Source organism: Macaca nemestrina, chromosome 2 (assembly GCF_043159975.1).
Source record: "Macaca nemestrina isolate mMacNem1 chromosome 2, mMacNem.hap1, whole genome shotgun sequence".
NCBI classification, from domain to species: domain Eukaryota; kingdom Metazoa; phylum Chordata; class Mammalia; order Primates; family Cercopithecidae; genus Macaca; species Macaca nemestrina.
This window is the reverse complement of record NC_092126.1, coordinates 22864867-22877930: the sequence shown is the minus strand read 5'-3', so window position 1 is coordinate 22877930 and position 13064 is coordinate 22864867. Positions and strand designations below refer to the sequence as shown.

The 13064-nt window shown below is 38.2% G+C and overlaps 1 protein-coding gene and 1 long non-coding RNA gene across 4 annotated transcripts in view; both read left to right on the top strand.

Moving 5' to 3' along the window:
• Window positions 1–13064, top strand: part of LOC105488933 (retinoic acid receptor beta) — a 770293-nt gene that overhangs the window by 339202 nt on the left and 418027 nt on the right. For all 3 annotated transcript variants that reach the window (XM_024795091.2, XM_071090810.1, XM_011753451.3), the window contains one exon: window positions 8505–8961. In XM_024795091.2, coding sequence (XP_024650859.1) covers window positions 8784–8961 — 178 coding nt within the window. In that variant the 5' untranslated portion in view covers window positions 8505–8783. The remainder of the gene's footprint in view (window positions 1–8504; window positions 8962–13064) is intronic.
• Window positions 8968–12512, top strand: LOC139361855 (uncharacterized). Its single transcript, XR_011619625.1, has 2 exons — window positions 8968–11044; window positions 11376–12512. It is a non-coding gene; the product is annotated as an uncharacterized lncRNA (long non-coding RNA).

The following is a 13064-nucleotide window of genomic DNA, read 5'->3' as shown; positions in this document are numbered from 1 at the left end:
ACTGAATTTTCCTTGAGAACCAAATCCTAGGCTTGGGAGGATTCCATAATATGTAGTATGGAAACTATTGTACAAGGAGTTGTCTACCACTGCTTTTCTCAAAAACAAGCAATGGTACCAGCAGACCTTTAGTCCAATACATCTACACCTTATGTTTGGAAATCTACCTGAAAAGACCTTAGGTGAAGCCTGACTTCAGCATGTGTGTGCAATGCTAGCAGATGTAACAACTTTGGGTTGAATGACTCCCTAAAAACCCCTATTTACATTACTGCTCTCATAGTTTATAGAAGTAAAATCTTAGTGTTTTATATATTGTTAACATATGTGCATTTCTGCCTATTGTTTTTTCTGAAAGTCATATTTGAACTTTGTTTCTTTAGCAGACGGAATCTTACGTATTTTTTTAAATGGCCTAAAAACAAATACAAGGACATTCTTTATAAGCTTCTTAAAAAAGATTTTACTGTATCAAATGACCCCTCCTGATGCAGAGGAAGCTATTTAGATTTCATCCTTCCTCACTTGGTGGTCTAAGACTCCTTTGACTGCGTTATTTCCTCTAAATTACTCTCTTCTTTCTCCTTTATTCCCAAATTAAAAGGAAATAAGAAGTGCCTCTTTTTTGGCCAAATTCAAGTTTTTCCATTGTGGCTTCTCTTTAAGTTGAGAGTAATTTTATCAGCAATATTTATGATGAGGATGCTGAATATACGAGAGGTTGCAAAACCACCAGGCATGCAAAACTGACTTCTTTACATCCATGTTTCTTTTCTATCAAGAACAGCAGCAAAAGCAACTGACAGGATTTGTGCTGAGTCTGGCATTTTTGCTGAAAACAGGTATTTGGCTGAATGCATTTGAGACATTTTAAGTGGCATTACCTGGAACCAATCTCTTAAATAGGGAGGTTTGAGCTAAAATACATTGGGAAAAAAATGGCAATATATATGTAGTGCCTGTCAAAGCAAAGATTTCCCACACCAAGTTCTAAATCAGCCAGAGAAGTACAAAAGAATTTGTTGTACTGTGTCACAAGACATTTTAAAAATCTCTTTTTCACTTATTTCTGTTTTTTATGTTAGCCACATCAGCCATGGTGTGAGTAAATTGCAGCCAGAGGAAATGGATACATTTTCTCCAAAAATCTTGTCTGTTTTGTTGCTTGGATCACTCTTGAAGGCAGCACGATGTAAAACTAACGCTTCTCACCATGTCAAAGTGTTTAGCTCCTGTGTCTCAAGGCCAACTCCAATAACAGTCCTGTCTCCAAGGTAGAGTCTTCAAGAAAGCACATATCAAGTCATCAATGTGTTAAGTGGCATTTCACATTATCCGCTATATTTGCAGATGTGTGTCTAAGGCAAGCCAAATCCCATCTTTATTTTATTTATATTTGTAGAAGCATTTGACACAGCCCCATGGCATGTCCATAATGGCAGGTCAAATCTCACTTTTTTATTGTTCAATTTCAGATTGGTGCTGTTACTGCCTTTCTCTTGCCACAAGGGAATACCAATTTAGCTATTGATTTAATCTTGTCTCAGCTGTGGTCTTGAGTGAAACGTTTCCTCATGGTTAAATTATTATTTAACTCCCTCTTCAGAGAAGACATTTAGAGCTGAAAAGGTTAAGGAATCATCCAGTGTAGGTTTCCCAAACTTATTTGACCACAGAGCTCTTGTTTTTAAACTTAATGAACATCCAGTGAAATATAATTATTAAAAGACATGCACTTTTTCCTGTTCTCAAATCTTCACTAAAATGACAAGAGATGTAAAAAGTATAAATCATCAAAGGTAACAAGAACATGAGTGATGCTAATCACTGACAAGAGATGGCACCAACTTTTTTGGAAGATGGAGAGCAAATGTGCAGTGTCAAATAAATGAACAAAGTACTGAAAGCAGATTGCTGTGTCTAAAGAAGAAGATGAAAAGGGGATGCAAGGAGATACTAGCTGTGGAATCTTGGCCAGTCCCAGAGAGCAGAGGCACCAGCTATCCTGAAACAAGGAAGTGATGATTGAAAGGAAAATTGGTTGTTGTTCCAAGTAAGCAGAAGATAAATTCACTCCTCTACCAATTTTATCTTGATTATAGTCACCCATCCCTGGTAAGAAAGGTAAATCTACTCTTTGAAGAAACTAAAGCGGAGGGGTTACTGAGTTCTAGATACCAAGCATGAATATACCATAAGGTGGTAATGGTTGACTGAAAACTGAAGACAGACGTGAAAGGCCACTTACTTATTTCATAGTAAGTCTACCAGTAGCCACAGCCTCATTCCTCCATTCAAATACTAGAGTCTTTCATAAGGTTTTTTCTTTCCACCCTACCCTGGGCAGATGCTTACAGGATTGCTCAATGGAGTTATCCAAGAGTCCCAAATAAAAAGCCCATAAATCTGACATTTGGGGAGTCCCACAATGAAATAAATGTAACAGTTATATAACTTTTTATGAAATTCACTCATTTGACAAGGTTCAGCCATGAGAACAATTTGCAATAAACTTCCTCTTTTGAATATGAATGGACAGACTAGAGAATTTGGCAGACAATACAAATGAGAAATACATCTAATGTTAATGGAAATAAAACAAAAAAAGTGAAGAGAAAGAGTCAATAATATAGTAAGCAGAATAAAACACTGAAAAGAACATTTCTCTTTTCTTTTTCTTTTTCTTTTTTGAGATGGAGTGTTGCTCTGTTGCCCAGGCTGGAATGCAGTGGCACAATTTTGACTCACTGCAACCTCCACCCCCCAGGTTCAAGCAATTGATTCTCCTGCCTCAGCCTCCCAACTAGCTGGGATTATAGGCAGGTGCCACCATGCCTGGCTAATTTTTTGTATTTTTAGTAGAGACAGGGTTTCACCAGATTGGCCAGGCTATTCTCAAACTCGTGATCTCAAGTGATCCACCTGCCTCAGCCTCTCAAAGTGCTGGTTTTACAGGCTTGAGAAACCACGCCCCACCTAGAACTGTTCTTAATATCCTAAAAAAAATCAGAAAATACATGGCAGTCATGACAAAGAACAATGTATAAATAAGAAAAGACAAGAAAAACTCTTAGATGTTAAAAATGTGTTACCACAAATGTAAAAATCAATAGAGTAATTGGAAGTTAAAGGTGAGGGTATCTTCCAGAAAGGAGAACAAATGGATGAAGTGGAAATAGAAAATATAGAGAATCAATTCTGAATGTCTACCATCTAAATAAGATTTCCAAATGGAGACAGCAAAACAGAAGTTAAGGAAGATATTAGCAAAGGAAGCGTAAAATAAAATGTTTCCTAACAGGACTTGAGTCAGCAGATTGAATACATTTACCAAGTGCATAACACAATAAAGCAAAGAAAGGGATCCTTGGGATTAAAGAGTACAAGAAATGGAAGAATTTCACACACAGGATCAGAAATCTGAATAATACTGGACTTTTTCAAAGCAATGTAAAAAGCTTGGGGAAATGGCACAACATACTGAAAATTCTGTTTAAAAAAAAATGACTTCTAATCCACAATTTTATACCTAGCCAAACTGTTAAACATATGTGAAGTGCAACATAAAAATACGGTAATTCATGCAGAGTCTCAAAAAATTTACCTCCCACATAACATCCTTCAGAAAACTCTTAGGAAAAAAGCTACCCAACTGAAGAAAGCCAGAAAAGAAAGACATGAGTTTCAGGAAATGGGGATTCCGAAAAAAGAGAGAAGCAATAATAGAAAGTCCTAGTCTGACATCAGTGCATGGGGACTGGGAAAGAAGCCAATCAGCCCTGGAGCAGGAGGAATGTCTCCAATTGTGGAATTCATCTATCACATGACATGTCAGACAAAATTGTTAGAGATTTAGAAAAGAATTATTCACAGATACAAAGAAGACTAATCAAATTATGTAAATAAAGCTGTTAGCTCCAGGAAAAAAAAAACAATTTTATAAGAAAACTATAAATGCAGTATATCACGTAACTCAACTGTAACAATATTTATCTGGTCATAATGTAAATATAATGTAAATGATTTTTATTTTTAAAATTGTGATAAAATTATGTTGGAAGTAAGAGGAGAAAGAGGTTTCTGTGTGTGAGCAATAGTTTAAGAGAGTTATATTTATAGTAGGAACCAAGAGATAAAAAAAATTTTGACTTGGCACGGTGACTCATACCTGTAATCCCAGCACTTTGGGATGCTGAGGCAGGAAGATCACTTGAGTCCAGGAGTTCGAGACCAGCCTGGGCAACATAGCAAAACCACGTCTCTACAGAAAATACAAAAATTAGCTGGGCGTGGTGACACACACCTATAGTTCTAGCTACTCTGGAGACTGAGGTGGAAAGACTGCTTGTGCTCAGGTGGTTGAGGCTGCAGTGAACTGTGATTGTGCTGCTGCACTCAGGCCTGGGTGACAGAGCGACACCTTGTTTCAAAAAAAAAAAAAAGAAAGAAATTGAAGTACTTGCTTCTGAGGGGAACTCAAGAATGGAAAGGATAGAGAGCTGTTATTCTTTATCAGTCTCAAGCAGGGGTCAGCAAAGCATGGGCCATGGGTCAAATTCATGAGGCTGCCTGTTTTTATAAATAATGCTTTATTGGAATACAGCCACACCAAATCATGTATGGATTCTCTGTGGCTGTTTTTGTGTGAAATCAGTTGCTACAACAGAAGAGTCGAGGAGTGTGACAGAGACTGTATGAACCGCAGTCTCAAATACTCACTTTCTGGCTCTTTACAGAAGAAGTTTGCCAACCTCATGTCTAGAGCTGTGGCTCTCAAATGTTAGCTGCATCGGAGTCCTCTTGGAGGGCTTGTTAGAACGTAGGTGAGGGATGGCTTTTTCCAGAGTTTCTGATTCCATAGGTCTCTCAGGTGGGGCCTGGAGAATTTGCATTTTTAACCAGTTTGCTGGTGATGCTCATGTTGCCAGCTGAGGGACCCGCTTTGAGAATCACTGATCTAAAGAAACTATTTGACTTTTAAAAATCATGTTGTAAGTATTATGTTTATCAAATAAATTTGAATTGTTGAGAAGTATAAGGTTGGAAACTTACATGCAAATTTGAGCTAAACTTAATGCAAAAACGACCTCTGGTGAATGAAATGTAACAGAAAGTCACTCAAATGTTACTTTAAAAATGTTTTCATAGAACCAAAATAATAAACTAGAGAAAAATTATATACATATGTGTGGAGAAAAATAGAAAAATAAATTATTTGGTTAATAAGATATCATAGACACAGGCATAAATATTAAGATTTGCAGAGATTACCAAGGCCCCACCACTAAATGTGCATGTATGATTCAGGTGGTCAGTGAGTAAACCAATCATGCTTCCTCCTGTCTGGCATCTTGTTTATCAAAGGCTGATTATTGCATAACAGTATCAACTATGCAAACAATTATTTTAATCTTTTTTTTTTCACTTATTTTCTAGAAAATGCAGTTTGAGAAACGTGACATAAAGCCTACTTCTCTTCACTTGACCCCTTTTACAGAATCTTAAACTGATACCCATAGAATCTCTTGTCTGGTAAATCCAAGACCTCCTAACCCAGTCCCTACTTCCTTCCTCTCTTCCTACCAGCTCCTGTTTGCTTTGCCTGAGGTGGTGAAGGAAAGAACCCCAGATGAGCCCAAACTCAAATCAAGCTTAAAGAAAAAAGAGCGCTGCTAATCTTTTTTTCTAAAAGCCTGAAACAAAGGAAATTCTCTGCTTCCAGGAATAGCCTTAATCAGTCACATATGTGAACATAGACCCAGTGACTGCTCAGACAATTTTCCACCAACCTAATGTCGGGATTTTCTTGACACATTGATTTTTTTTTTTTTTTTTTTGCCTATTATCAGTATAAGTAGTTAAAAAAGAAAACAAAAAAAAATCCCAGACATGATACCAGACCTCTCCACCAGACAGGCAAGATGCTGACAATCTGCAGTGTTTGAAAGCAAAGAGAAATGAGGGATTATTGAGGGTGGAATAATGGTTTTTTCCCAACCAGTCCCTGGTTGGTTAAAAAAACAAACAAACAGCTTTAAAAATCAGAATTGTGCCCTGCGGGGGTGGGTTTGCTGAACTGTCAGCTCCACCAGTTAATGAGGTAGTTTGTCAAATGGAGATAGAAAGACCATTTATAACAATGCTGTGCTTTGTGTGTGATTTAAAAATCAAATTGAGTGGAAACTCAGCAAATACTAAATGGTATTGTTTATTTTCTAATTAATTTGCTACAAACTACAAAATAAAGCTATTGAATATATTGGATAATGTATGTTTTTAAGAAGAAAAAGCATCAAAAGCACCTCTGAGATAAAAAGGATTCAGAGGCTGTTTACTTTCTTTTCATCAGAGAAACAAGTTGTAGTTTGAAAGTTTGAAAAAGGCATTGATATTTTGGGGGGGATTTTTAGAGTTAGTGTGTTGTATAAGCCAACCGGCAATGTCATCTCCTTTGTAAGTTCAGCAGAGTACTAGGGGGCCTGGGACCATATGGTCTCACTGTTGACGCTGTTCATTTTTAATATTAATAGGCCAGGGATTCAAGGCCCTGGGGCAGATGTCATCTAAGTGAGGACAGAAGCAAACATCACAACTGCTCACTGAGTTTTTCCACTGTAGAGTACAACCAGCATAACATTGGCGTTCAAAATACATAAGCTTAGGTTGGCAGAGGGGCAAGAGCAGAGAAGGTGATTCAAATTCTGGCTTACCGAGGGCTTACTCTGTGACATTGGGGGAAATTCATTGAAACTCCCTGAGACTTACTCTTCTCATCTGGAAAATAAAAAAATATCTGCCTTAAAAGGGTTAGAGCTTATAGTGAGGTGCCTCACATGTGGTAAATAGTCAGTGAAAATTATATTTGACTAGAACATTGTGGGGTTTATAAGAAACAAACTGACTCACTTCACAAACTGAAGTCAAGAAGGCTTAATGAGTGATTGTTCTCAGCCTTACCCAGATCCCTTGTTTTCTTCCTTCCTTCAAGGATATAAGCTTTAGTCCTAATATTCTTTTGCTGGGATTACTATAATATAGTCTCCCTGCCCTAACCCCAAAACCTCTTGTCTATTCCAGCAAGCTTGTTGTGAGAAGCATATTATTTTGACATAACAAATATGTTAACGTTAATAGAAACTTTTACTGTTTACCATTTACCTCTTGTTTACTATATACCAGGCACTGTTGTTCTGTTGTATTACCTCATTTAATCCTCACAATACCATTCTGAAGTAAATTCTATTATTCTTATTTTATAGGGAAAAAATTACGTATTGAAAGGACAAATAATTGCCTGAGAGGCACAATTATTTGAGCTGGACAGACTGGCTCTACAATCATGCTCTTAACAACTACTCTATTCTGGCCTTGAAGTACTCTTGTTTTGTGCCACATGAATCTTTTTTTTTTTTTTTCGTGCCACGTGAATACATTCAGAGGTTGCCATTCAGTGGGCAGAGTTTGGGAGCTTCTAATTAATATTGGTTATCAGGGCTAAGGTGAGGCTGTGAAGTTTACATCCAGCCTACTCTAGAATTTAAGCTGCTTCTATTCCCAGTCTCAAGGGATCCTAGGTGTTGAGCATCTCTGGATTGTCCTTCATGAATCATGGGGCAGTTTATGCTTCTTTCACAATATGACCTTAATCAAGAGTTGTTAAAACTAGCAACTCAGTGAGGGCAGAAATCACATTAGTGTTCTTTAGCACTATATATATCTCCAGTTCCTACATTAGCGCCTGGCACATAATAGTGAGATTTGATTGGTGAGTAGGTGATTGGATAGACAGACAAATGGGTCAACAAATGGATGGATGGATGGATGGATGGATGGATGGATGGATGGACAACTGTGAAAGATGTTGATAATAAAGAAGTAATACATAATGTTTTACTCTCTCATTAGGTTATAGTTTCTCCTATAATTTTATTTATCTTGGCTATATGACTCCAAATAGCCACAATAAAATCCAAAGTTATTCATATAAAAGAAGTAAAATTTGAAAGCATATCAGTTAGAATAGCATTAAATAGTTTCCCTAAAAAAGCAAGAAAAAAAATTTCATTCATTCAACTAATACATACTCAGGGTCTCTCCTTTGTCAGGTACTCTTCTAGGAGCTTAAAGCATAACTGTTAACAAAAACAGTCTGCCCTCCTGGTGAGTGCATGCTAATGGGGGAGACAGACAAAAACAAACACTCCCACATGTAATATATCAAGTTGTTTAACTGCCATGGAGAAAAATTTAGCAGAGTGATACAGCGAAATAACATAGGAGTGGAGGGTTTTGCTATTTAATATCAGATGGTCAGTTATTTTTAAATTGTGTAAAAGTTGTAGTCTATGTTAGAATGTGAGAAAAGGGGGAAGTAGTAACTGTAGGAAGACAAGGAATTAGGAGACCTGGATTAGTATTGGAAATGTTTTGTATAATAACTTGATAAAGAGGGAGAGATTTTTTCTTTGTGATATATACCTATGTTTTTCATTTTTTTCTTACAGAATTGACAGCTCTGAAATTTGAAGGTGCTAGTGTCTCCCCGGTCTTGAACTGAGAAGCTGAACGAAGAAAGCATCCTTCCTGTAATCAGTGTAACAAAATGAGAGGTGGAAAAACCGTGCTGGGAAGAAACAAGGTCATCAATTGAACCATCTTGACTTTGGCCCAGAACACAGCTCAGCCTCAACTCCTGCAGTGCATTTACTTCCCTCACTTTCGTGCAAGACCTGGAGTGATGTATTCCTGCTCCAGAGCACCTTTCTTTCTGTGAGGCCCGAAACATGACCACTAGCGGCCACGCATGTCCGGTCCCAGCAGTGAATGGACACATGACTCACTATCCAGCCACACCCTACCCATTACTTTTTCCACCTGTCATCGGAGGACTTTCCCTGCCTCCCCTCCATGGCCTTCATGGACATCCGCCTCCGAGTGGGTGCAGCACCCCATCACCAGCAAGTAAGTCCTGCTGGATTTGCTCTCTTTTCTCTTGGTTGATTGGATGAAGGGACCTGAGAAAACAGGATGGTTGGTATCCCGGGCAATTTCTCATTTCGTTGGCTGCCGGTTTCTTTTGGTCTTGAATTCTACTTTTAGTTCTGTGGAAAGAGATATGATTTGAAACTAGATAAGTGGCAAATTTTAGAATTCAGCCCGTTCAAGGCTGCTTTGGTATTTTGCTCTATTTCATAAAATGCAAACACAAAACATAATGAGCATATGGGGTAAACATCTGTGGTCAATACCTAAAGAAATTGGCCATGTGATAAATAATGGAAGCAGCGAATTAGGAGATGATACCATAAAAATCATTAATGATAATACTAGAGTTAAAATCTATTTTGGTTGTGAGATCTCCTTTGAATCTTACACTTATTTCCTGTGTACAAATGATATCTGTAATTGTTCTCAACTTCCCATAGACCTTTGCTACCAATTCCTATCACATTAAGCTTTTTTAGTGTTCTTGACACCTTTTGTTTCTGTACTAGCTATTTCTTATCCCAGATCTTCCCTTAAATTTTCTGTATAAGGTACTATAAAATAAAAATAGTCAAAGTTAGAATTCTCCAAGACTGATATGACTTCCATATTGAAACATCTATATTGTGCAATTTTTAGAAAGTTCTGCCTGTTTAAAGACAAACTGTGGTAGCCAGCGAGCTTTTCCACCTGTTAATAACAACTTACTTGGTTTAGCATCTGGAGGTGAAAAGGCATATTGATTTAACAACAGGCATCCACAGCATGTTCTCCAAGTTCTCTCTGGCTCATAGAGCAACAGGAGCTCTTTGTAACTCTTCCTGGTGATTGTTTTGCATTTTGCTTCACTTTAAGGACTTCCCCCAAACATTAGCGTGGTATCATTGGGATACCACCTTAATCTTTCTATAATGTGCTCTTTGTGCCTCACTCATTCCTTCTACTACACCCTTAGCTCACTGAAAGCAGGGAGCTTGTTCTACCTACGTAGAACAAGGGGATGGATGTTTGGATGGACAGACAGACTGACAGATAGGCAAACAGATGACGGATTTTCACTTTTGGGATGTTGATTGCAATCGTAGTGCTCTATCATTCCTGATAAACAGTGACTTGATTTGCTGATGGCTCTTTCCTTCTGTGTTTTGAATTTCTGGCTTGATCCTATGACCCTAATGTCTCTGGAATTGCCTAAAACCCTTCTCCCATGCTTCTGAAGTTCAAACTGAAAGTTGAAGCGGCCAAAGCAGCTTATTGACTATCCGGAGAAATGGACATAGTACCAGCACTCAAAATATCTTGCTGACACAAGTGCTGTTTCAAATCATGTTCACCCAATATGCAAATGATGTAATGAGGTTACTTTTAGCTAGCAAATGAGGAGGCCTAAATGATTGATAAAGTCATTAAAATTTCACCTATGAGCCTCTAATTCCATTGCTCAACTGGCCTGATAGCACATTTTAACAGGTTTCTTTCCTGAGATCAGAAGCATATTTTGTAGATGTAGCCAAGAAATTGAGATATGAGTAGGATTCCCATGCTGAATGATCAAATTGAGCAGATTGAGACTCTAAGGCAGTCTGAAACCTCTAGGTTCCCAAAAGCAACTCTGGGCTTTAGGCTTCTTTGGCTACTGATTTATTTTTATTTTTATTTTTATTTCCATTTATCTTTCACTGATTTATTTTTTTGAGATGATCTCTCTCTCTGTCACCAGACCAGAGTGCAGTGGTATGATCTTGGCTCACTACAACCTCCACCTTCTGGGTTCAAGTGATTCTCCTGCCTCAGCCTCCTGAGTAGCTGGGACTACGGGCACGCACCACCACACCCAGCTAACTTTTGTATTTTTAGTAGATACGTGGATTCACCATGTTGGCCAGAATAGTCTCAATCTCTTGACCTCGTGATCTGCCCACCTCAGCCTCCCAAAGTGCTGTGAGCCACCGCACCTGGTCTTGGCTACTACTGATTTTAAGGAAAATGTGGAGCATATTAAATGGAAGAGTGGTTGAGATATATCATATCTAAGCCTCTTTTCCACTCAAAATACAAGGTAATTATTTTTATTTCACAGTTACTAATAAAGTACAAGATGCCATTACTATTAGATTGAACTATAATGCAGTTGTCATTTTCTAGATCAAAACTGGTGATATATAGATTCAACCTTTGGAAAGAGAGGGTTTGAAGTTCAAAAAAAAAGGGATAAATAATTGATGACTTTTTTCTTGAGGGCCTTGTAAGCAGAGTGCTAAGTAACTGCACCTTGAAATGTGTTTGGAGAAGGGGCAGAAAAAGGACTAGGTACAGAAAGTTCAGGCTGGAAACATCAAAGATGACTTACTTCATACCCTAATACCTTGTTTTATTATTTCTTGCCACAGTCGAAGCACATGAAAGCTGCTCGGATGGAAATGATTAGAAGAAGCCACTGTGAATATGACTCTGTTAGTTGGCCCTCAAAGGACGAATTGTCTTTGTTAAAGCCCATGTTTTCAAAAGTTCCTAGAAAAGGATAAAGTCTTGAAAATTACTCACAGACTTGGCTAAAAATAAATTTAAGGTTTTGTACATGTACTGAGATTAGTAGGAAGGTAGCCAAATTCTGTAGACTCAATAACTAGCAACACACATACTTGGGTGGAAAAGCTGACCAATGTGGAATCAAAAGGGAACAAACATAATGGAGAATGACTGTAAAGAGATTCATGTCATTGAACTGTAGGACCTACTGATATCTCTTTTGTTATCTGTACGTGTCTTGATTCTGCAGCTCACTAGAAAGAATAAATTCTCCTGCCCCTGGAGTGAGGGTCTATCAGCACTAAGTAATTGTAAAGGCTCAAGAATTCTCTACCTCAAAAGCAAGTAAGAACAATTTCCATAGCAGCTACTGAAGTTATACCTGCTCCTCACCCTTCCTTCATTCACTTCTGACTCTGGTCAGCCTTATCTCCTAGACCTGAACCTGAGCTCTGCATATTGAACTTCTCTAAGCCTACAGCACAATGACTCCATTCCCACACGTAAACATGTTCTTGATGTTATATCTACTTTGCAGTCATTTAACCTCTCTGAATTTCTGTTCTATCAACTATGTTATTTATAGGACAGCGTTTTACTATATATCTAAATCTTTTAAGAATGAAGGTGGAGTCTACATTAGGAAGGAAACTTGTACTATAAAGGGGTGAAATCAGGTCATCCCCAAAATCTTTTCAACTCTAATAGGCGATGATTTCACATAACTCAGGTGTCTCCTGGTCCACATGCCATTTGCAGGGGTGGGCCCTGTTCTTTTTGCAGTGTGGAATACTTGGCTATTGGTATGATCATTTGTGACCTCTGGCAATTCAGAGGGGAAGATGTGGCCACTTTTCAGAAGGTCTGTTCTCAAGAGCTTTCTACCTTAAAGGAGAAAAGATATTTGCAGAAGAGAGCTTGAAAGCATCTTCTGTGTATACATGCCCTTGTCTTTGCATTCTGACTTAATTTTTACAGCATAGAGTCTCCCTAAGCTTAGAACACAGGGAACATATGAAAAAAGGGGGAGTTAAAATATGTAATAAGAAAAACTACCATGCATTGAGCACATCCTGGATTACCCACAGAGCATTTAGTGTATGCCATTCTTAGTCTTTTTAATAGCCTCGACGTCACTGCCAGGACATTACAGAAGTTCCATTTTACAGATAAAGACCAGGAGGCTTAGAGAGAGTAAAGAGCTTACATAACCAGTTAATGCTGGAGTCAAATTCCACATCCAGACCTCGAGACCCCAGAGTGCATGCCTTTCCCAGTGTTTTGGGCCATGAGGCCAGTATAATCCCTTGGAAAATTCACGGCCCCATTGTGGACATCTTTTTTCCACGATGTTCCAGAAAGTCCTTGGAGATGATGGATATTTAAAGGACCTTGCATCCCCTTTAATTTAATCAACTACTGTGGAAGCCACTATTGGTTTTCATCACAGTGGAGATTCGAAAGGGTGCCACCGCAGTGCCTTTGATAAGCATGACTTCCAATGGGAGAGGAGCCTGATATGCTATGCCAGCGAACACTCAAAATATTAT